Below are 23,858 nucleotides of genomic sequence, written 5' to 3' on the forward strand. Positions count from 1 at the left end.
CTAAGGACGCCGATCTAACACTACCTCAGGTAATCTCCTTAGTCTGTTGTGTTGGCTGTCCTGTTACTGGTGAATGGTACATCCTTGGATTTTTATAAAAATTGTTTTGCTTTAATATGTAATTTCATTTTGTTGCCCTTTAAGGAAATTTTGAAATTTACTTTATATCAAAAGTAACAGTCATGACCTTTTAGCGACTCAGTTTATAAAACATCTCATTGCCTTATCTTTGAATTGAAACTGAAATTGCCATCTTTGAGTCGAATGTAGAGACGCAGTTTTGCAGGTGAAAGATTTATAAATGCCTTAACTATTTCTTTAGTAAGCCAGCCTACTATTTTCATTTTGAGATGATTATGCTCTGTTGTGGTGATCTAGCACTCAAAATCACTGTTGCAGAATTAAGAGAAAACAAAACTTCATTCAGCACAACTAGAACTTTTATTTACACATATAACAGTTGTTAATAGATTATTACAGTATCCACGTTTAATATAATCACTAGTATTTCATTATGAAATAGAAACAAAAAAATGAAAAAAGAAAAAACTAATAGAAAACGCGTTTTACAGATCAAATATACCATAGCGCCAGTTCAACCGCTAGAAGCGGTAATATTATCAAAAAAGCAAATGCAGTCCAATATCTTATTATCATTATATATAAAACTACTAACATTTAAATTAAAGTAAAACAGCCTCGTATCAATTTACAATAACTTTATCAGAATAATCCATCTAAGTCGTTTGGAAATTAAATAAAGAGTAATAATTACTAAGAATTATTTTACAATTGGTTACCATTAAATCGTAAATCATAAATAATCATAAGAAATTGCAATGGCATTCCTTTTAACATCAACTGATAAAAAGTTCACCTTCAACTACTTAGTTGAAATATATTTGTCATGTATATTTAGAACTATACATACCCTTTTATATTTACAATACTAATAAAAAAGTACGACATTAAAATCAAATAGCGGGCGTGCTAAGGGGCGTCAGAGAATCAAAACGTTCTAATATTTATATTGGCGAAGCACTGGTAATCCAGTCACATCGGGATATCTTTATAACTGATATGCCCGTGCCTCAATCTAAGACAATATTACCAGCTGTCCGGTATTTGTAGCATAGATCAATCCCTGTCCTGAAGTGGGCAACCACCTAATACAGTTTATTCTGCTCTCTCTTTGTTGCTCTAAATCACGCAGCACTGGTAAACTATCACCTGGTACATCTTTTTGCTCAATTTTATATATTCTTGCCATTACCTACAAAAAATCAATGTTATTGTATATAAAAAGGTGCGTATAGTCTATTCAAAATAACAGTGAAAATGAAGTGATCATTATGATGTCAAATGTACTGCCTATCATAATGCTTTCTGATACGTTCGAATATGTAACCGAACCAGCCTACAAAGTTCATGTGGTTGCCAAACGACTGCAAAATTCTTCAAAACCTTAGTGAAAATAATTACAGGTTATCAACCGGCAAATGTTGTTTTGATGCTTTGCTTGTTTTGAATGTTTTCAAACCAAGCAGCAATTATTACGAAGAACGAGATAATACACTATAATTAGATATACTATAACGTTAAAATAAATTATATTTGATATTATTAGGGTTAGTATTTTGTTATGTCAAAGCCAAAGTTAAATAAAATTCAAAGTTTTGACGTCATAAATTTAGATGACCTCAGTTCACTGTTTTATTGAATGGACTATTATTTGATGAATTATTTATAATAGAAAATTTAATTAAATTTCTATTAATATATTCTAACTGTAGTTTATAATATGTTTTCAGTTTTTATTTAGTCTAAAGAAACTGTAATTGTCAGAATACTAAATTAATTTTGTATTTTTCAAAATTTAATAATACTGAATATACGCAATATTTTATCGTAGTACTTACCCAACGGTCACTAGGAATGATTGAAACTCGCCTAGATGCGAAGCCAACTAATAAGTGTCTACTTAATGGTGACAAAGATACAGATACAGCATTTTGCTCAAAACTAGTGGTATAAAGACATTGGCCTAGTGTCTCCCAACGTAAACTGTACACTCCTAAGTTGAAAGAATTTTATAATTACATGACCGGAATCTATGGAATCGCAACCACACTCACCTAAACGATTAGTAACATTTAAATACCCACCAGAGGGTAGAAGTGTTACTAAAATCGTTCCATCTGTAGCTATATCTACACTAGCATCATTGTGTATCTTACATTCATTAACCACTACATTTCTTAAAGCTGAAAAGTAAAATAATGAGTAAACTATGAATACATATTTTTCGAAACTTACAACTGCTGATAGATGGAATGGTCCAATTGGATATATCCCACGCTTGTATCCGGTGGTTGGGTGTTACCGTAGCTATCATGTCGCTGTCGTAGATCTGTTCTCTCTGAGGATCATCCAAATCCGCGTCAAAAGGATTAACATGAGCATACAAGGGATGTAGGAACCTAGGCCTGTATATTCCAGCGCGCGGGTTCCTGTTACAATTCACGATAAACCTTGGCTTTTGAAATATTTATTATATAATGTGTACTAACCGTAGATCGGACATTCTTTGTCGATGGTTCAATAGCCTCTGGGCAACAAACGATGGTTCAGAAACGGGAACATCATTTACTTGCACAGATGGTACATTCCACCTCGTTTGGTAAGCCGGCTCGTTTTGTTGTACCAAATTTACATTGTTAGTACGATACAAATTGCTATTGTTGCTAGAATTGTTACTAGTACGTTGATAATACCATTCGGGTTCTGGATAATCTCCATCTTCATCACTACAATAAAAATAATACTTTATAGAGAATCACAAAAATTATATTCTAATGATCCTATATTAGAAAAGTAGGAAAAATAATCTATTGACGGAACTTAGGGAAGGGACTAGCAAACTTAACATAACTTTATTTACGCTAAGAGAGAACGCGAGACTATGAATAATAGATGGGTATAACGATCAGTAACACATTGGCTGAAAAGTCCCGGATCTAACACATAGATGGTGCTAGTTTTATTGCTATTGTAGCGACCTTGAGGCATGTCGAATTTTACCTCGTGGAATAACGGTCTACAAAATACTCAGAAATATAATCCCAGATGTTGAACACGGGCGGGGTGCCAGCAGCGCCAACTAGAACCCGATAACGAATAGCTGGCGGCAACCCCGAGACGTTTATCTGGGATGTTATTGAAGGGTATTTCGATTCATTCAGTGCTCAACCATCGTTTGGTTTAAACGTGCCTACATCGACTGCCCAAGCCTCCTCTCCAGGTAACACCGCTGCCATCCGTTTTATCTAATTGTATTTTAAACATTTTTTTATATAGCCAATAAATAACGGTCACATAATGTAAACACCACTGTTTCATTTCATTTTACCTCCATTCACCAAGCCATATCATTTAATATTCTGTATTAAATATTCTGTATTATGAGAGTGTATGATTGCTATTTGAAGATTGTATGATTTGTGAAGACTGTCTGAAAACTGTGTTTAATTAGAAGAGGTCAATATACTTCTCGGAAGATATTGGTTTATTTACACCATTGGATGTTTTTGAAGGGAATGAAATGTCAACGTATTCCGTCTGGCTCTTGACACCTGCACTTTCTTTATCTTAAGTGTTATGCGGTTCTAAATATACTTGGTTGCCCACCTAATTTTTCATACTCTTTGTTCCGAACTAATGTATATGTGTTTCGAGTATTTTTTGTTGTCAATAATTTTAACATAAATAAACTTTACATAAATACATGATATAATACATAAATAGATGCCTAAACTAATTTCTACAGAACCTACTTATAATATTAATTTCCAACAAACCCAACTTACCTATTTTCATTTGTACTTGATAATAATGAATCTCTAGTTGGCAATCGTTCTCTAGACGTTGAAGGTTGATTGGATGTATTATTTACCCTATTCTCAGAAAATCTCCTAAAAAAATCGCTAACAGTTGTGTACATTGCTTCGGTACTACTTTCATTGCCGTTGGCATTAACACCGCTGCTATTTCCAACATCAGGTGGACCTTGACTGGTACTCGGTCGAGGATTACTTTCGCCATCGCTATCACTTTCCTGATGAAACCTACTTATATTACTCAGACACCGATTGATTATTCCTAGCAGATTTCTGCGATCCAGGGAGTGAGTCGGCATGATGGCATCCCTTCTAGTTACATATGTTTCGTCTAACGTTCTATGGGCATGCCGCATGGTGAATGTCATTATCCTTAAACTAGCTGTAAACTGCGCAGTTCCTGCATTAGCCCTGTTCTGTCCCATCTCCGAGCATATCTCGTCTATTCGTCGAGTCAATGATTCCCTCTCGGCATCCAAATTAACTTCAGTAGGTGGCGGTATAGAGTCGCGAATTTGATGAAGCAACAATTCGGTAAGAAGAATTGATAAGGTCAGCATACACTGAATTTTTTTCCTTAAAGTGCTGGAAAAGTTGGATCGTCCCAATTCTTCTATATGCCTGCTCATGCCATCTACAATCAGACTTAAGCTGTGCCTTGCCGTATACCTACACAAACAGAACAAGGATATCCCTATTAGTCAAAAGTAATAATTATAGATTTACGATTATACCTTGAAAAACCATCGTGTGAAACCGGTGCTGTATTATTGGACCTCATAGCTCTTAATGCACTGTACTCTAAACGGCTACCCAACACTCGATTCATTCTTAACCAGCAGCCGTGCAAACGCAAAGCCAGTATATGTTCTCCCAAATCAAAGGACACCGTCGATCTAGGTGGACTGGGGCCTTCTTGAGTTCTCGTAAATATCCTCATTTGTTCAGTCAACAAACGTCTGACTCTTGTGATCATCGATGAGACGGTAGACTCGTCGATCGTGGAATAATTCAACGGCTGGCTGGAACTGCTAGGTGTCGAGCTAGAGGTCGGCCTCGTCCCGCAAGATCTGTTTTGACACTGCCTGATTCCCCTTTCGAATCGATTATACCGTCGAGAAAACAAATGAATGATTGAAGGACCCCGATAATGTCTGGCAAATCTGAAATTACTAACATTAATAAAATTCACCGTGTACATTAAAGCGTTTTTTTTTTCATGTATCGAATGCATGTTGAAATATAGAAGGTTAGATTACTGAACTTGACACATGAGCCGGTTTCTGTTGATTTGGCATGAATAGATTGTAGCTTTAAAATCCATGAAGAAATCACGTCGCCTTTGTGTGGCACTTGCTATATTTTATGTGTCGGGTTAAAGCCAATGCGATCGAATTTTTATAAGAAATTATTTTTAACGGTAGAAACTTCCGGAAAAAATCAGCTTTTAAACAATGATGTATGTCTGTATTTGACGGGATTTTGAAGTAAAATTTTAAACTTTCTTGGATTAGTTGAAACTTGTAGGAGTACAAGCCCAAGTATTGACTCAAAAATAGCCAAAAAGTCGACAAAAGACGGTCCGTGCATAAGGGGCAAGGCCAATGCATCTAATTTATAATAGGCACAACATTCGCACTAAGGAACACTAATTTCGAAAACACAATTTGAAAGCTTCAGATTGAAAACCTCTGTAAAAACATATAAGTTACGAAAAAAGTTCTTAAAATTGCGATTTAATTTTCCCAATATGTTTGCTTTCTCATTTCCGAAAATGATTTTCCATGACATACATATACACATCTCACTTCTATTTGGTCCAGTTGCTGCAAAAACTCTATTAGTGGTGTAAGCTGGCTTCAAAAAGGGCTCGTGAAAATTGTTGCTTCACTTTTTCGCTTAGATATTTCCGAAAATTTACATGGGCGGAATTATATCGATCAAATTTATATAAATAAATTCGCTTTGAAAAATCCGAAATTACTTTTTCCTCAACCATTCATCAGTTTACATTTTATGTTACTAAAGAAAAAGTATAGTTTGGTCAATAATAAAAGTACAAGGATTTGGACCTAATAATGGACTAAAAATAACTTAATTGGACAAACCTTGAAGGTGGATAGGTTTTCCTATTTGTACTTCTCCTCTGTTGTGTTGTTCCACTACTTGTACTAGGTTGATCGGTACTTGAAGTTGTCCCTGAACTAGTACCTAGAACATTTTAACTTATTAAAAATAATAATATAACGAAGTAGCACTCATAATGTCTTTTAAGCTTTAATGGTAAAGTGCAGGACACAAAAAGAAACCATTTACCTGGTTGAGGTTGAATCTCATCACCGCCTTGAGTTGAAGATCTACTGGCGGCATTCCCTTCTTCATTCGGGGATTCATACGGCCCGGAATCACTTATTCTCGTGCCAGCCATCATTTGCCTTACATTGGAGACACCGGCCGTACGACTACCTCCACCGCCCCCTCCTGGATTCATGTACTTCGCTAATTCGGCAAGCAACTCCCTAAGTAGCTTTACTTGACCAACTTCTATCATCGCCCTGTCTATCCTCTCGATATTCTCAACCTGGCGCCGCAGAAGACCCGCTTGCCGCTGAATATGAGAAAGGCTGAGATGTAACGACGTCATCACGGGGGACATGTTATCGCTTGCGGAAGGATTATTTGGATTTCTGGGATAGGTGTGATCAGTTGCGATAGCGTGAAGAGAGCCGATCCAATCGTGCAAAGAAGAATCGCCGGCAACGTTGGATTCCGAATTCGACGGAGCGTCACTGCGTAGATCCCTTACATAAAATCCCGGATCGTTAAAATTCCATCTCGGCTCTGTTAGCTGACTTCGTCCTGCTTCGGAGGTATTCGGTAACAGGTCCATTGACGTTCTCAAGTTTCTCAAAATCGCCTCAGATTGACTCATTATGTTTTCCAGTCGTTCGGTGAAACTATTCAACATATCCGACGTTTCTCCAGGTCTACTGGCACCAATATTCCTAGCGTCATCTAATGAGGATTGCACATCTTGTACAATGTTGGAATACATACTACCGATTCCAACACTCTCAGGATTAAACGCGTCCGAGGATGATCCGATGGTAGGAAAATTGGGAGAGATCCATTCATCTGCGCCTCCACGTTCTGTAAAGTTAATAAGTTCGTCAAATTCAAGAGACGGAGATTGGTGAGTTCGCGGAATACCTGCTCGACCGCTACCCCAGGTATAATGAGGGTTCCTCCTGAATCTCGTTCTAGTATAATTCACTCGAGTTGGCATGAAAGCGGATACCCTGTGCGAAAAAAACCGCCTCCGCTGACCCGGGCTTGATGAACTGGACGTATATATTGTTGAATTTGTTGTTCTTGTATCAGTGTTCAAGTAGGAATTGCGCGTGTCGCCATTTGAAGAGGACACGGGGGCGTGTTGGGTCGTAGAGGGAAAATCAGATTGAAATCGGCTGTAAAGATCTGAACGCACTGCTTCGGGGACGGGTTCATAAAGAATATTTTCAAGACTTTCTCCGGGCGGAGGAGTTCTTCTCAATGAATTCTCATTGTTGGGCCACTGAATCCTAGATGGTCGCGTTCTTGCGCTACTAGTCGAAGCAGAATTGTTTTGGGTAGCGGCTTGAGCTGATGCTGTATGCACATCGGAATTAGGATCATCGCTACGCTCAATTTCGGTTAAAAGTGTCGTAACTAGTTGCTCTAATTCAGTGTTAAAATTCCTTTCCGTCGATCCAGATGAAGTCGGAGCGATAGCTGTTGAAGTATCTATATGGGTGTAAGATATAAAAATAAATTAATTTATAGATACAAATTATGTCTATGTCAAAAATAATTAGACTAAATTGAAAATATAAGTCTAAATAAGTGCAGAAAAGTTAATGATGTTATTTCATTTAATAATAAATTTCTCTGATAGAATATGTTTAATATAGGAGTTATTCCTTAAGAAAAACAAGTTAGAAATAATCTACGTTTTTAAATATACTTTATATAATGTATATACTTTATTAATAGGATAGTAATTTAGTTCCTTACCGACAAAATTTAAAATCCAAATATTAAATCTATAAAGTGCATTAATCCTCCTTTAGAAGAAAGAAGAGATAGGGAGCTAACAATGAGCTTGATAATTACTGTGGGTTCCACAAAAGCAACAGAAGCAGTAGAAGCAAGCCCATGGTCCGCATATTGTGAAATCAATACAATGTACAAGTGGATCACAAACCATTAAAAATAAACCAATTTTTTACAACTGCATTAAACCGTAAAATACATTCGATTCAATAACAAGTCAATTAAAAAGGCCTGACACATGGCGCTACTAGAATTAAATCCATGTGTATTTTAGTCAAAAAATTACTCTCAAAAGATACGTGTATAAATTTGGCAGCCGTTGGATCATTAGCTTGTGAATCATAGCATTTTGAGTGAAGCAACTTTTGTTATTGTGAAAAAAATGGATAAAAAGAGATTTCGCGTGTTGATAAAATATTGCTTCTTGAAGGGAAAAAATACAGTTGAGGCAAAAACTTGGCTTGATGACGAGTTTCCGAACACTGCCCCTGGAAAATCAACCATCAAGGATTGGTATGCTAAGTTTAGACGTGGTGAAATAAGCACCCAAGATGGTTAACGCAGTGGACGCCCAAAAGAGGTTGTTACAGACGAAAACATTTAAAAAATCCACAAAATGATTTTGAATGACTGTAAATTGAAATTGAAAACACTCTAAAGATATCAAATGAACGTGTACATCATATCATTTACGAATATTTGGGTATGACAAAGTTCTGTGCAAAGTGGGTGCAGCGCGAGGCCATTTTTGATCAAAAACAACGACGAGTTGATGATTCGGAGCAGTGTTTGAAGATGATCAAGCGTAATAAACCCAAGTTTTTGCGTCGATATGTGACAATGGATGAAACATGGCTCATTTCACTCCGAAGTCCAATCGACAGTCAACCCACTCGGGCTGCACACGATGAACCCGCTTCAAAGCGTGGGAAAACACAACAGTCGGTTGGCAAGGCTATGGCGTCTGTATTTTGGGATGCGCATGGAATAATTTTCATTAACTACCTTGAAAAAGGAAGGACCATCAACAGCGACTATTATATAACGTTACTGGACCGTTTGAATGACGAAATCGCCGAAAAATTACCGCATTTGAAGAAAAAGAAAGTGCTGCTTCACAAGGACAATGCACCCTGTCAAAAATCCATGAATTGGACTTCGAATTGCTTCCTCATCCACCGTATTCTCCAGATCTGGCCCCCAGCGACTATTTTCTATTCTCAGGTCTCAAAAGAATGCTCCCTGGGAAGAAATTTTCGTCGAAAGAGGAATTTTCGACAAATCGTACTACAAAAATGGTATCAAAAAGTTGGAGGGTTGCTATAATCAGTGTATCACCCTTGAAGCGAATTATGTGGAATAAAAAACTAATTTTGCTAAAAAAATGTGTTTTACTATGGTAGACCGGGCACTTTTCAATTGACCTGTTGTGTGTTACTTCGCAAAACAAAAAAAATTAATAGCTTCAAAAGCGACACTTTTATGGCCATGTTATGTTAAAGACAATATAAATGATATAACGTTTTTAAATAGTCGATGGAAAATTTTGTTATATTGGAAAAATTGCGTTAGAGAACATTGAATCTTAATTGTCTTTCTTTATGATACCACAATTTGACTGTTTTGACTTGTGACCCTCACAAGCGCAGGTGTCGGTTAACATTTGGTTTAATTTTTCGTTTTCTTTTTTTACTATATAGAGTCCTAGATTTAGATGTTAGGATTATGGCCTATATTTATAGTCACCTTTAGAAAATTGAGTATACATAGCATATTGTTTCCTATCATTTCAGTGCCTAGTGCACACATGTTGTTTATGAGAAAATTGGTTAAGTGGTATATTTTTGTTAATTTTATGTTTACATTATTCCTGGATTAGTTTATATAATTATTTATTACTTAACAGAGAAAATTATCGGTAGACAATACCAAAATACACATGTATAAGTAGTTATCATTTAGTTTATTTATGTTAAATTATATGAAGACACTGAGCAATATCACGTAGTTTAGGTAAGTGCGATATGCAAAAAGGACTGCCGACTAGGGTACTGCTACAAATGAAAAATGTTTAAATTTATGTAACTGCCAGGACCCTGAAAATAGTATTAAAGGTATATTGTGTAAACATATTCATGTTGTCCGTTGTTTTTATGAGAGAAGCCGCTTTACCACATCTGTAACAGCAAACATGTGAGGGGAATTTGTGTATATGCTAGAAATGCTTCATATACTAGAAAATTGTAAAAGTGTGTGACTTAATTGTGAAGTTAGTGTAAAAGTTTAAAACAATCTCTATTGTAGAAATTAAATATTGTCTACTGAATCACAAAATTATATGGATTGAATCTAACTTGCATGAATAAAGATCTGTTCTAGCGAAAAAGTTATAAAAACTAATTTCTGGACTTAATATGTATATATACAATTACAGAATATTATTCACTCAATATATGTTACTAAAATTGAATATTACTACCTGGAGAAATTGTGTTCTGTAGTAAATTTAGATCGGAGGCTACCCTTGGAGGTAACATAGATGGTGCAGCAGAACTTTGGTCCTGTTCATTCTCTGAGCTACTGCTGTCTGTAGAGCTGTCTATTCGAAGCGTTCGTCGACAATGACGCCTAAGGAACACCGGATACATTTGCCTAAAACGCATCCTGACATGTTCACGACTATTTTCAAAAAGCCTACAACAAGGATTTCTTTTTACATCACTAACTGGTCTGAACAAGGTTCATTGACAACCTATTTACGTAGAGGGTTTTATGACCAATTTTAATTTTTGAACCCAAATATTCTGGACAAAAACTTTTGATAAATGAATAGTAAATAGAACTTGCCAATTTATCTTGAACAAAATTTTTGTGATATAAAAATAATACACTATGTGACATTGGTGTGTTTAAATTTTCAAACAATAATAAGGTACATTCAACAAACACCTCATCTTTTACTGGGTAACATAGGCTTTTTACATGAATTTATTTCATAAAACTTATTGTGTAATTAAATAACTTACCTAATAAGCTCTGGTCTATCAGGTGGTGGTACTGATCTAATGATGGGCAGTATTCTATTCCTGACTTCCTCCTCTGCTGTCCTTCTTATATTAGATAGTAACTCTTCGACATTACTTTGTTGATTTGACCCGGAAACTTCATTAGGTCTCTCTTGGTTGCTTGTCCCAGGTACTGAATGATCATTATTAATTGTAGGTGCCGGTGGAGACACATTACCATCTCCTTCAGTTGTTTCATGAGATGTGACATCTGAACTACCTTAAGTAATCATATTGAATAATTAAAGATACAATGTACTAATTTATGTCTATTACCTTCCGTACTTAAAACATTTCGAGTCCTTCTCCGAAATTCAGCGATTTTTTCTCTAGTCTGCCTGATGTACTGATTAAATCTTTCACTGTATCTATTAGTTGATGTGGGTGGTGTATCAGATGAGGAATTTACACTTGCCCTACTCCTATCTTCACTAGTGCTAGGTCTGGTATCGGTATTATTAGTTCGAGAAGTTGGTAAACCTGAAATGTATTTTTGGAATGTTTGCGTTCGTTATAAGGACATTTTACAATACCATTACGATGATTATTAATCAAATTGTATACTCTCCTCTTGTATCTAGCTCTACATCTTGGATAGTTAAAATCTTCATCATTGGTAGGTTCTGCTGTTGAAGCTGTCGGCAACCTAATGATAGAAAGTAATATTAAAACGTCAAGTTAAAATGTTTATTTTGTACCTATCAGGGTTAATCCTATCCAACGTAATAACCAAAACACGATCTGATGTCGTTCCGCTATTTGTTTCCCCCGCTGGCACCTCTGGAGCATTATGTTCATTTCTTGGTGAGGAGTCTCTGGACGATGAACTATTCTCTGACTGGCTGCCGCCTCTTTTTCTTTTTAATCTAATAAGGACAATCAATCATTCATAATACAGGGTTTTTCACTTAGGACAAGACAATATTGGGAAGTTGTGGTAACCATGTTATTTTGGCGGCGTCAGTTTATCTTATTATTTATTACTCAGCCAGTCATACAAAATCACAAAGTTAAACGATTAACATATTTTCAATAATATAGTTTTATATATACCTTTTTTCCCCGCTAGTTGATGGCTCCTCATCGTTTTTATGCTTTCTGGAATCTTGAGTCTGAGTACCTCTTATTGAACTTGGGGGTTTTCTACCAACAGAAAATATCCTACTGGGTGTGATCAGGTTTTGTGAATGGGACGTTGAAGGTTGAGGGTTGGTGTCAATCAAAGCTAAAACAATCGATAATTATTTAAACAATACAAATTAGTTGAATAACTACAAACCAGAAGGTTGACTATTGGAAATGTTGCTTTCTGTTGTGCTTGTTTCATTTCTACTTGAACTCTGATTTCCAAGACCACTAGGTCCTGGAATAGCATTATCATTGCTTGAGCTTTCTGCCGTTTGCGTGCCGCTAGTATAATGGTTTGGTTCCATTGGATCAGTACCTCTGTCAATCTTTAAATATAAAAGTGAAATCATAACAAAAAATAATAATATACTTATTACCATTGTTGGTGGCCTGTATAGCTGCAAATATCTATGCACTAATAGTTCATATTCTCTCACTAAATCTCTATAACATAAAGCTATTCTCCTCTCTCTTTCAGGCATTCCTGCAGATGGTTCTCGCTCTTGAACATTTGAATCATTTGTTGAGTTTGGCTGCTGCAATATTTTGAGGACATATTTAAATAACATATTTAAAAACATTATTTGCAGTAACTTACCGTATTGGAAGTTATGTTACTAGCTGATACTAATCTCTGTGTAATTCTTCTTCTATATGGACTAGCACACCTCTCTTGTCTGGGTACTGGTACTGGTGCTCTGGCTCTTTCCCACCTTGTCTGAGGACTATTAGCTATGCCAGTAATTAATTTATGACCTAATTTATCAAAGGCTACATAACGAACCTAAAAGAGTTATATATACATAATATATAAAGCAATAATGATTTCTACATGCAAACCTTCTCTCTAGGATTATTTGTGGCAGTTTGAAGGAATGGTTGACGATGACTCCAATCCCAAAAATATACCTCATTAGTAGTTGCTATAACTAATACTCTGTCATTTGGATGAAAGGCTATAGAAGCTATAACTGACTGATTTGCAGTTGTCCACATTTCACTACCACCCTGAAGTTATTATTTTTAGTTAACCTTAGATTTTAAATTGTTATCTAATATTGTACTTACACTTAAATCCCAAATTCGCACTTGGCCACCAAGACATCCTGAAGCTACAATTTGATCTGAAGTTGGATGAAATGCTATGCACCATGGAGTTCTTGGATGACCCACTAATGTTTTTATATTTTTGCCACTTCTCAAATCTGTCACATAAATATTATGATTTCCATGTGTGGAAGCTGCTCTCTGTCCATCAGGACTAAATACCATTAAAAATGTAGATCTGGGCATACCTGGCATTTCACAGCGCTAAAAATAAATAAGAATCCAAATAAACTAATTTAAACGATCTAAGTTATCAATTATTTTACCATCTCAGTATACTCTGCCTTTCTAACCAATTGTTCTTCTGCAAAAAGTTGTACATTTTCTTTTGTCTTAGGATTTGACTTTAATCCAATTTTTCTATCATTTAAACCTTTTATCAAATCTAACCCACTACTGATCTTTGGTGTTTTGTCCAAATGTCGAAATATATCTAAATCGTCCTTATTCATTTTATATATCTGTGTTAAAATTTACAAAACATCTTTTAGGTTATTGTTAAAAAGTGAATATCTAAAATAATATAAAACCTTTATTATTATTATTATTATTATGAATAAGCGACCTCTTTAAGTAAATAACAGTGTTATTTATTCATCGATGCATTTTATAGATAAATAGAGCAAGAGATTAAATGTAATATCTGCAAGTTTGTGACATTAATATAAAAGTTTATATAACTTACACAAATTACATTCAGACGCATTATGTCTTTGATCTATAATATAGAAGGATATAGCTATTAAAATATATAAAGAATTTAAAAAGTATATTAATTTATCACGATATAGTTTGGTCCAATTTTAGTACAAAGAGTTGGTAGAAATTATCAAGGGGATGGGCACAGAGGTCATTGCAGACACAAATAAAATAGTTTTAATAATGCACCGGAGAATTATATAATATTAATAGCTTTCATTACCTTCTTAGACATTAAATCTAAACTGCGAATAGCCTAATAGCTGATAATTGAAGGTATTTTTTACAAATAAACAAGTTGTGTACACTCTGACACTGACGTAACACGTTCACTCTCTTATGAGTTTCAAAAAAGTGACAGAAGACTTATGGTAAATGACAGAAGGATTTACAGAGAAATACCAATAAATGTCAATAAACTACCAGTTTGAGGTTATGTTTAGTCCATATATTTGGTAAGTTTTTATAGTTTAACGCTAATATGGTATATATAATTTAAAACAATTCATTTACAGCAAATTATCTGAAACAATACTTTAGCGGTAATACAAAAATTTTGTTAGTTTATAGTATGGGCATACCTGGCGTAAGTGAACTGTTTTGTTTATTTTTCAGATTTACTATGTCGTTATATGACGATTATGATGTTAAAACTACAGCACAGGAAAAGGTTCAAGGGTGGTCTTCTAGTATTAAATTACTGCAATCTCAACTTCAACTTAAAAAGGCTACTGTTACACAACCAAAACGGGAGGCTGCACGTAGAGCTAGTTTAGCGCCCGTAATTGATTTAAAAAGTAAACGTGAAGAAGAAGTCGGCCCTTCATTTACTAGACCTGATAACAGGTTACCAATACTAAGTGGAGGCGTTTATGGTAGTGAATTTGACTGGAAAGTAATTGATGAATATGACCCATTGTGGCCAAATGAATATGAAAAAGTTGTAAAAGAGTTGAGAGATTCTAGAGATAAAGATAGAGACAGGGACAGAGACAGGGATGGTGAAAGAGATAGAGATCGAGACAGAGATAGAGAAAGTGAGAAAAGAAAAGATAGGAAAAGAAAGAGTAGATTTAGTGATCAAGGTGAAAGTCCACCTTATGTACCACCTTCGCCTCCAGTTTCACAAATGACTCAGCCACCTGTTGGAAGTGGATTTGCAGGTATTGTAGTAAAACTATTTTTTCATCAACTATAAGTATTTTTTTATTATACTCACCTGATTTCTTAGGTAGATGGGCAGATGAAGAAGAGGAAGAACGCCCTAAGGTTCAAAGACCTGCCGGTGGAGTTGCCATAGCTCCTCCTCCTAGTTTACAAGAGCCATCTCCTGATGCGGTCCCTGTTATTCCTAATAAACCACAGCCAAGCACTTATGGTGGTGGCTCTGTTGCGGCTAAAATCATGGCAAGGTATGAGACCAGTAGGTATATAATAGCCTTTTTTATTTATATTCAATTTCTAGATATGGATTTAAAGAAGGTCAAGGTTTGGGTAGAATGGAGCAAGGCATGGCTAGTGCCCTTCAAGTTGAAAAAACATCAAAAAGAGGAGGAAGAATTGTTCATGAAAAAGATATTATGCCTCCTCCCCCACCTCCTATTGAAGCAGGAGGGCAAAAAGAACTACCTATAACAGAAATTATGAAAAATCCAAGCAAGGTCCAGTACTGACCCATGCTATTGAATATATTTTTATTTTATTATTATTTTTTAGGTAGTATTGTTAAAGAATATGGTAGGTCCTGGTGAAGTTGATGATGACCTTGAACCTGAGGTAAAAGATGAATGTAACACTAAATATGGTCCAGTTACAAGTGTTATAATTCATGAAGTTGTAACTGATAATGCTGAAGAAGCAGTAAGGATATTTGTAGAGTTTCAAAGGATTGAGAGTGCTATAAAAGCTGTTGTTGATCTCAATGGAAGATTTTTTGGAGGTCGACAAGTAAAAGCAAATTTTTATGATACTGAGAAATTTGACAATTTGCAGCTTATTGAATAGTTTTGTGTTCTGTAATTCTTTTATATAATATACATCATTTTCACATGAAACTTAGTTCATTGCAATTTTATTTATTTGTTAATTTTTGTATTCAAAGTTAGTTGTGTTCAATAGTTAGACTGTTTTGGTGTAATAGAAACGAGCACTTTATGTTTTTCAAAAATAAAAAATCTATAAACACTAACGTTCGTTTATTTGAAGATGATTTACAAATTTTGTATTTTTAGTTGCATAATATACTAATTTAAATTCCACGTCACAAAATTTGATGATTAAGGTTATGAATACGTTTTGACAATTTGCTGATGTGTTTATAATTTTGTGTAATTTCTATATTAAAATCGTTTAAATAATATATATTGGAGGTGATAAAACGCTAAACAAGTCATAATGGTAAATAACTCTATATATAATGTTTTTTATATTAGTTACCTAAATTTACATTTTAGCCCTTAAGATTGGATATAAAAAGAAAATTAACATCCCGCTCGGATCGAGTGAAATGTGTTGATTTACATCCAACAGAACCGTGGATGTTGTGCTCTTTATATAGCGGCATTATAAATGTTTTCAATCATGAAAATCAACAAATACTTAAAACTTTTGAGGTCTGCGATTTACCTGTGAGGGCTGCAAAATTTGTTCCGAGAAAGAATTGGATTGTAAGTGGTTCAGATGACATGCAAATAAGAGTTTTTAATTACAACACATTAGAAAGAGTTCATAAATTTGATGCTCATTCAGATTATGTTAGATGCATTGTTATTCATCCTACACAACCTTATATTTTATCTTCTAGTGGTAAGTAGAACAGTAAAGTATTATTGTGATAATTAGTGATAATAACTAATTGCAGATGATATGTTGATTAAACTGTGGAATTGGGAGAAGAGCTGGACCTGCCAACAAGTGTTTGAGGGTCATTCTCATTATATAATGCAAATTGCTATAAATCCGAAGGACAACAATACCTTTGCTAGTGCTTCTTTGGATAGAACTATAAAAGTTTGGCAATTAGGTATGGAATATTCATTGTGTTTGCCACTCACATAACCATTGTATTATTAGGCTCACCTACTGCCAATTTTACTCTGGAAGGACATGAAAAAGGTGTCAATTGTGTGGATTATTATCATGGTGGAGATAAACCTTACTTAATTTCTGGTGCTGATGATAGATTAGTAAAAATTTGGGACTACCAGAATAAAACTTGTGTTCAAACTTTAGAAGGGCATGCCCAAAATGTATCAGCTGTATGTTTTCATCCAGAATTACCTGTAGTTCTTACAGGTATTAAAAGTAAATGAGCTAAAATCACTTTAATAACATGTTCTTTTTTAATAGGAAGTGAAGATGGCACTGTTCGGGTATGGCATGCCAATACTCATCGTTTAGAAAATAGCCTTAATTATGGATTTGAAAGAGTATGGTCGATAGCTTGCTTGAAAGGTTCCAATAATGTTGCTTTAGGATATGATGAAGGTACATTCATTGATTTTGAGCTATTTTTTTACTGGCATTTAAATATACATATTTTTATAGGAAGTATTATGGTTAAAGTTGGTAGGGAAGAACCAGCAGTCAGTATGGATGCTAGTGGTGGAAAGATTATTTGGGCTAAACATTGTGAATTACAGCAAGCAAATCTGAAAGCATTACCAGAGGGTAGGTAGCATTTATAATTACATATGAGACAGGAAGACATTCATATTTATTTAGGTGCTGAATTGCGGGATGGTGAACGCCTTCCAGTTGCTACTAAGGATATGGGAGCCTGTGAAATTTACCCACAAACTATTCAGCATAATCCTAATGGAAGATTTGTTGTGGTTTGTGGAGATGGAGAATACATTATATACACAGCCATGGCTCTTAGAAACAAGGCTTTTGGCAGTGCACAAGAATTTGTTTGGGCACAAGATTCTAGCGAATATGCTATAAGAGAAACAGGGTCTTCCATTAAAATTTTCAAAAACTTTAAAGAAAAGAAACAGTTCAAATCTGATTCTACAGCTGATGGAATATTTGGAGGGTACTTGCTTGGGGTTAAATCAGCGGCAGGTCTAAGTTTTTATGATTGGGAAACATTGGAACTAGTTAGAAGAATTGAAATTCAACCAAGAGCTGTATATTGGTCAGATAGGTAAAATGAATATCAAGTTTTAATGTTTCCATTTAAGTAATTTCAAATTTTAGTGGAAAATTGGTTTGTTTAGCAGCAGATGATAGTTACTATATTTTATCCTATGATTCAGATCAAGTTCAAAAAGGTAGGGAAAATAATGAGGTTGCTGAAGATGGAGTTGAAGCAGCATTTGATGTGCTTGGCGAGGTAAGTAGTGAAAACTAAGCCAATAATTGTTAAACTAAAATGCGACTGAATTAAAGCATAACAATATATTACAATATATTTGATGTCTTATTAGGTGAGCGAGAGTGTCCGCACAGGTTTATGGGTTGGAGATTGCTTTATTTATACTAACGCTGTAAACCGTATAAATTATTTTGTGGGTGGGGAATTAGTAACTATTGCACATCTGGATAGACCTCTGTATGTCCTTGGGTATGTTCCAAAGGATGACCGTTTATACTTGGCTGATAAAGAACTAGGAGTCGTTAGCTATCAGCTGTTACTATCTGTAAGTAATAAGCTATAGGTTTTGTCTTTGATTAATAATGCTGGATTTGCAGGTTTTGGAATATCAAACTGCGGTAATGCGTAGCGATTTTGCAACCGCTGATAGGGTCCTGCCTTCTATTCCAAAAGAACATCGCACAAGAGTTGCTCATTTTCTAGAAAAGCAAGGTTTCAAACAACAAGCTCTCGCTGTTTCGACTGATCCTGAACATAAATTCGAATTGGCCATTGCTCTTGAAGATTTAAATGTTGCTAGGACTCTTGCGGTAGAATCTAATAATCCGCAGAAATGGAGTCAATTGGCTGAATTGGCGGCTAGTACAAATAATTTGAAATTGGGTAAGTTGCATTATTGTGTTATTTTGGGGAATGTTAATAAATATCCATTTTTTAGCTAAGGAATGTATGCAAAAAGCGCAAGATTTTGGAGGGTTATTACTTCTTGCTACTAGTTCAGGTGATGAGAACTTAGTAAGAACTTTGGCAGAGACTACCCAACAGGAAGAGAAGTATAATCTATCATTTCTGTCATATCTTTTGGTGGGAGATCTTCAAAAATGCCTTGATATTTTAATTAACACAGGCAGACTACCTGAAGCTGCATTCTTTGCAAGGTACTAATGTTTAGCTCAAAAAGTTTCAATTAAAAGAAACATTTTGGTGGTAACATATTTTATTTATATGTTCTTAGATCCTACCTGCCTGATAAGGTCTCAGATGTTGTACAGTTGTGGAAGGAAAAGCTGTCTGCAACAAATGAAAAGGCAGGTCAAAGCTTAGCTGATCCTAAAACCTATGAAAACCTGTTTCCAGGTATGTTAATATGTAATTTTTAGTATAATTTATCAATAATTTTTTTTACCAGGATTATCTGAGGCAATTATAGCTCAAAAGTACATGGAAATGAGAAATAATTTAGTATCAGCATATCAAGCTTGCCAGATAATTCCAAATCACGAAAGAAACATAATTGATGAAAGCCAAAGTTCAACACAACCAGCTAGTTCTGGAGTTTTGGCGCGAAGTACATCAGCTGAACAGAATAAGTAAATCATCTTATAGGATTTAGAACTTTTATTTTATAAATACTTTTAGAACACCTCAAATCAGCCAAAGTGCTTTACAAGATGATGATGATTTAGATTTAGACCTAGAAGGCGTAAATTTGGATGATAACATTGACACCACTGTAAGTAGAAATACAATTTAATTTAGAATATGTTGCTGGATATTTCTTTGTAGGATATCAATTTGGATGATGATCTGTTGAGCGACTAATACCAACCATCTAAAATTTCTCTTAAATAGAAACAAATTAATTAGTATTAATTTAAATGTATATTCATTCCTGTTTTTAATCAAAAGTCTCTTGTATATTATTACAATAAAATATTATTTTAGTTTTATTTAAGTGGGTCTATTTTAGTTAAATAAATCATGTTTTGTATTAATATGTACATAGACTGGGGTGGACGACACCTTTTTTATTTCAACAATCATCATCTCATCTGCTGTGTTCAGTTCAGGTTTAGTTTGTTTTTCTGATAGGAACTGGTCACCTGAGTTCATATAGTCAAGGGAGGCTATGAGTAATTGTATTTTAGTTCTTGTATAGGATTGGTTGGTTAACTTCAGTTTCTCCCAGCCCTAGTTTCCAAAATACTGGTAGCCATTTTGTTTGAGCTTCTTAGGATGTTTTCAATAAAATATTTATGTTAACTTATAAAATTCTAATATTCCTAAATTAGCTAATATTATTAATAAAATTCACCAGCACATTTGATAAATATTTTATTAAAAATGAAACAAAATTAATATCACATTTCAATTAATTAATAGTTTTAAAATAATGACTAGTTTTGGGGTTTATTCCGATATAGGAATGATTAGGATGCCTTTCTTTTCATCCAAAACAGCCATATCACAATGAGATAATTGGTTTAGAGCGGCTTGATGAACAAATATGTTTTTTTGCAAGTTAAATATAGTATCTTCGGCAGCGATTTCACCATATTGTGTAAAAGTAATTGGTTTATTTTCTATAATTTTCATATTTTCGTCATCATTTTCCAACTCAGTTTTGTTATTTATATCAATTTTATGAACATTCGTAAATTGGACTAAAGTCTCGCTATTATCCAGTATTAAGGATTCATCAGAATTCATATTTTTCCAGGATGATAGATTTATTGCATCTTTAATTTCAGTAGTATTATATTTATGTTGTTTACATTGTAAATCAGCCGAATGCCCTTGTTGCAAAGCCAAATCCTTCGTTTTATTAATAATAGCTAGAGGAGGCAGTTTTTCGTTATCCCCTTTATAAGGAAATCCGGCATATAACCCTTTCAGCAACAGAGGTACTGATGTAGAATATTTTTTTACGTTATTTAAATGTGCGTTTATGGCGGGAGCAAATTTGGCAGGATCCTTTTCCAGATGTTGTAGAACTTCGTTACAGTATGATATCCATTTATTTTTTGCGTTGTCAAAATCAGGGAAACTTTCAGAATGATCAGATTCACAATTCAATGTGTCGAGTAACGTGCCGGTTTCAGGATTTGTACCAGTTTCCGAACTGCAACATATGATGCTGTATTCCTTGCACAAATCCTGTTGATCCGGAAGAAACGAGTTTTTGTGCTTTAACAGTCCGGTGACTACAAAATAGTAAGCAGCCTTTTGTTCTACGGATAATATCGGAGAAAACACGTTACATCGGAAAATTATTTCTGAAATATGCTCGCAACGCTTCCCGGTTATTCCCGTAGCACACGTACAAAGATTGGTGATCATATCTACTTGATAATAGGCTTCTGGTGCATGTTTTCGGATAGTTTTAAAGAGATACTGATGATGACCGATGTCCTCCATTTGTAAATCATCAGTAGACAGCTTAGCGGAGTAACGTTCTTTCAATATATCGCTCTGCTTGTAAAATACCATTTCCACGATCCGATTTTTGTAGAATTTCTCAAATGCCGAACACATAAAGTCGGTTATTTGTGTTGTGTTAAAGAGTTTGGTCCTTTCCAACGGAATTTCAGATAACAATCGAAACAATCTGAAGGAAATTTCGGCCTGATTATAATCGAAAGTTTCAACGCCGCGTAGGATAATACATTGTCTGAAAGAAAAAATTATTATCATGTATTTGTTTTGTTAATAAACCTAAAAAAGGGATCAGCATTGATTAAACGCCCTGTTGATTGTCTCAAGGCAATATTTTTTTTGATAATGTTAATGCCATCCTGTTTTATCACCTATAATTTGAAAGTTTATTAGCTAAATGATTATATTGGTTCTTATTGAAGAAATAATTATATACGTCATTGTTATTATACGTAGAAGCACTACTTAAAAAGATAGTACGGTTAAATAAACACTTGATGTTACCTGAGCTTAATATTACGACGCAATATAATTAATTTAATTTAAATGCTGTTAATTATTACCTGTATAATAAACACCAAAGATTAATTGATTCATACATAGTATCAACATAGTTCAAGAATTTCTGTTGCGCACATTCTACCGCTAAGACCTGCCGTGAAACTACAAGAGCCTCTTCATTATCAGAAAATACCACATCCCTAAATAATTGGTAATAAGACTCTTTTTTTCCTTTTGCTATTTCATGCCTACAAGAACTCATTCAATTAAAACAGATCTAAAGAAGTAACATTAACGTTACCTGGCATCGTACAGAAATTTACAACAGGATTTTAAAGTATGATAGAAGCTTAAGATTATTTTTGAAGAAGGAAACAATTTTTGTAATAATAATTCCTGCATTATTTCCGAACTGGTAAGGATAACCGTGGGTTGTATATTTATCATTTCGAAAAATAGCTTCATTCCTATGGTGAGCATGTTTATTGAGTGGTTATTACTGATGATGCAGCTAATGGGAAGAGCCCCAACTGACGATTGGGTCAAAATGAAATACAGTTTGTACTCTTTCATTTCGTAACTGTTCGAAGAATCGATAAAGAACACCTCGGATATTTGTTGAACTGCCCGTTGCATCAATGGGGTGCAGATGCAGACCACGTAGTTGTCGTTCTCTATTGATATTCTATACAGGGTACCGTTCATTTTGTGATAAGAGTTCAACAAGTTTTCTAGGTTTTTTAAAACATCGTCGCGATTTCGATTCTCCGATTTTTCTTTGAAGTTGTGTGTCTTCCATAGGGTCGAGATATCGTTCCTTTTAGGAAAATAATGCCTGTCAGACATCTTCGACTTATTATCGACCCCGAATTCCTCCTCCTTTAAAACGTAGTAAGTATGATATGCTGAAGCGCAAGTGTGTCCTTTATTGAGCAGCTTCAAAATAGCTTCTTTAGTCTCATCCCCAAGTGGCCGGGTTTTTAGTACATCCACAGCGTCCACCGGATGGTTGTGATTGTGTCTGAACTCGAACGAGCATGGATAGTTCTCGTCGAGAAGTGGCTCGCGATATTTCGATTTAGTATGGGTGGTATATTTTCGGACGGTGACGATCAACTGAGCGGGGCAATCTATGTTTCTCGACTTCTTTTGTTTCATATTTTTTGTTTTGGTTCGTCGGCGAGTAGCCATATGACATCCGTACAGACGTTTAAACAAGGTAAGCGATCTTGTAGATTGAGCTTCAAACTTTCTGGTCTGCTTAACCGACCAAGTTACTTTAGTGGCTTTCTGTATATTTACTATTACTTTCTAGAAAACACGAAAGACAATATCAAGATAACTCAGTAAAAATCATAATCATAAATTGTACAACATTAATTATTTTTTAATCTCTAAACGTTTAATGTTACCTCAATTTCTTCTTTAGTTTTTACCGCAACTAAGTAGAAATTATTTTTGATCTTTCTGAACGGAAACTGGATTTTCTCCATAGTATCATCCATATCAAACCGATACGCAACATTACGTTGATTGGATTCATCTCCTGGACAATTTAAGTTATCCTGTGGATATTCCGTTCCGTTACGGTCCGTTTCCGAATGCATCCTGCTTAATTTTTATTTTCCCGCTTTCTATGTAAACGCGTAAACACCGTCCGACATAGATCGAACCGAAGCTGCCGATCCCAACATCGTTCCGCTGGAATACAGCTGATAATTTGATCGATACTTGTATGTAACAAGCACGTCCAGCCCACCGGCTGTGTTGCCAGATTTCGTAAATCTACTTGAAAAAATCAAATGCAAAGAATAAATAATTTGAAACAAACAATCT

At 34.9% G+C, this 23,858-nt stretch overlaps 4 protein-coding genes across 14 annotated transcripts; 2 read left to right on the forward strand and 2 right to left on the reverse strand.

The window, feature by feature from the left end:
• Positions 1-422: 422 nt before the first annotated feature.
• LOC143202769 (uncharacterized) lies at positions 423-14,346 on the reverse strand. Of its 9 annotated transcripts, none has more exons than XM_076414562.1 (23): positions 14,211-14,346; positions 13,555-13,801; positions 13,250-13,492; positions 13,022-13,189; positions 12,780-12,965; positions 12,559-12,717; positions 12,333-12,507; positions 12,107-12,278; positions 11,752-11,919; positions 11,587-11,699; positions 11,330-11,533; positions 11,015-11,273; positions 10,468-10,640; positions 7,107-7,679; positions 6,213-7,046; positions 6,005-6,107; positions 4,631-5,059; positions 3,867-4,565; positions 2,571-2,807; positions 2,317-2,510; positions 2,136-2,264; positions 1,920-2,074; positions 423-1,273 (listed from the first exon to the last, which is right to left on the reverse strand). In XM_076414562.1, exons 2-23 carry the CDS (start codon positions 13,738-13,740, stop codon positions 1,097-1,099), a joined length of 5,736 nt encoding a protein of 1,911 aa, XP_076270677.1. In that variant the 5' UTR covers positions 13,741-13,801; positions 14,211-14,346; the 3' UTR covers positions 423-1,096. The 9 variants fall into 9 exon arrangements, with proteins under 9 accessions (XP_076270677.1, XP_076270676.1, XP_076270673.1 ...); XM_076414561.1 differs by having other exon boundaries at positions 4,631-5,068; XM_076414558.1 differs by having other exon boundaries at positions 10,468-10,682.
• Spf45 (splicing factor 45) lies at positions 14,310-16,045 on the forward strand. Of its 3 annotated transcripts, none has more exons than XM_076414570.1 (6): positions 14,352-14,442; positions 14,503-14,545; positions 14,603-15,150; positions 15,219-15,399; positions 15,453-15,648; positions 15,704-16,045. In XM_076414570.1, exons 3-6 carry the CDS (start codon positions 14,610-14,612, stop codon positions 15,989-15,991), a joined length of 1,206 nt encoding a protein of 401 aa, XP_076270685.1. In that variant the 5' UTR covers positions 14,352-14,442; positions 14,503-14,545; positions 14,603-14,609; the 3' UTR covers positions 15,992-16,045. The 3 variants fall into 3 exon arrangements, with proteins under 3 accessions (XP_076270686.1, XP_076270685.1, XP_076270687.1); XM_076414572.1 differs by having other exon boundaries at positions 14,503-14,529; XM_076414571.1 differs by lacking the exon at positions 14,503-14,545 and having other exon boundaries at positions 14,310-14,442.
• Positions 16,046-16,255: 210 nt separating this feature from the next.
• beta'COP (coatomer subunit beta') lies at positions 16,256-20,035 on the forward strand. The gene is made up of 15 exons (XM_076414564.1): positions 16,256-16,384; positions 16,441-16,792; positions 16,848-17,009; positions 17,060-17,281; positions 17,336-17,473; positions 17,534-17,656; positions 17,711-18,134; positions 18,188-18,323; positions 18,418-18,630; positions 18,683-18,968; positions 19,024-19,243; positions 19,321-19,442; positions 19,495-19,675; positions 19,725-19,818; positions 19,872-20,035. Exons 1-15 carry the CDS (start codon positions 16,382-16,384, stop codon positions 19,905-19,907), a joined length of 2,712 nt encoding a protein of 903 aa, XP_076270679.1. The 5' UTR covers positions 16,256-16,381; the 3' UTR covers positions 19,908-20,035.
• A 394-nt stretch (positions 20,036-20,429) lies between these two features.
• LOC143202773 (uncharacterized) lies at positions 20,430-23,755 on the reverse strand. The gene is made up of 4 exons (XM_076414565.1): positions 23,435-23,755; positions 22,324-23,333; positions 22,085-22,270; positions 20,430-21,756 (listed from the first exon to the last, which is right to left on the reverse strand). Exons 1-4 carry the CDS (start codon positions 23,627-23,629, stop codon positions 20,496-20,498), a joined length of 2,652 nt encoding a protein of 883 aa, XP_076270680.1. The 5' UTR covers positions 23,630-23,755; the 3' UTR covers positions 20,430-20,495.
• Positions 23,756-23,858: the final 103 nt, after the last annotated feature.

Source organism: Rhynchophorus ferrugineus, unplaced genomic scaffold, assembly GCF_030347505.1.
Source record: "Rhynchophorus ferrugineus isolate W39M unplaced genomic scaffold, kcgeb_rfMv2 rfM9, whole genome shotgun sequence".
Taxonomy (NCBI): domain Eukaryota; kingdom Metazoa; phylum Arthropoda; class Insecta; order Coleoptera; family Curculionidae; genus Rhynchophorus; species Rhynchophorus ferrugineus.

Excerpts from the sequence above, each read along its gene's own strand:
- LOC143202769 (XM_076414554.1), bottom strand. Across the intron at positions 13,190-13,249 it reads TGCGAATTTGGGATTTAAGT|GGTGGTAGTGAAATGTGGAC; the intron begins GTAAGTACAATA and ends TAATAACTTCAG. Across the intron at positions 11,534-11,586 it reads GATTAATAATCATCGTAATG|GTTTACCAACTTCTCGAACT; the intron begins GTATTGTAAAAT and ends AATACATTTCAG.
- beta'COP (XM_076414564.1), top strand. Across the intron at positions 17,282-17,335 it reads ATTACCTGTAGTTCTTACAG|GAAGTGAAGATGGCACTGTT; the intron begins GTATTAAAAGTA and ends CTTTTTTAATAG. Across the intron at positions 19,819-19,871 it reads ATGATAACATTGACACCACT|GATATCAATTTGGATGATGA; the intron begins GTAAGTAGAAAT and ends ATTTCTTTGTAG.
- LOC143202773 (XM_076414565.1), bottom strand. The coding sequence starts at position 23,629 with ATGCATTCGGAAACGGACCGTAACGGAACGGAATATCCACAGGATAAC. Across the intron at positions 23,334-23,434 it reads AAACTAAAGAAGAAATTGAG|AAAGTAATAGTAAATATACA; the intron begins GTAACATTAAAC and ends CGTGTTTTCTAG. Across the intron at positions 21,757-22,084 it reads CTTTGGTGTTTATTATACAG|ACAATGTATTATCCTACGCG; the intron begins GTAATAATTAAC and ends TTTTTCTTTCAG.
- Spf45 (XM_076414571.1), top strand. The coding sequence starts at position 14,610 with ATGTCGTTATATGACGATTATGATGTTAAAACTACAGCACAGGAAAAG. Across the intron at positions 15,151-15,218 it reads TGTTGGAAGTGGATTTGCAG|GTAGATGGGCAGATGAAGAA; the intron begins GTATTGTAGTAA and ends CTGATTTCTTAG. Across the intron at positions 15,400-15,452 it reads GCGGCTAAAATCATGGCAAG|ATATGGATTTAAAGAAGGTC; the intron begins GTATGAGACCAG and ends TTCAATTTCTAG.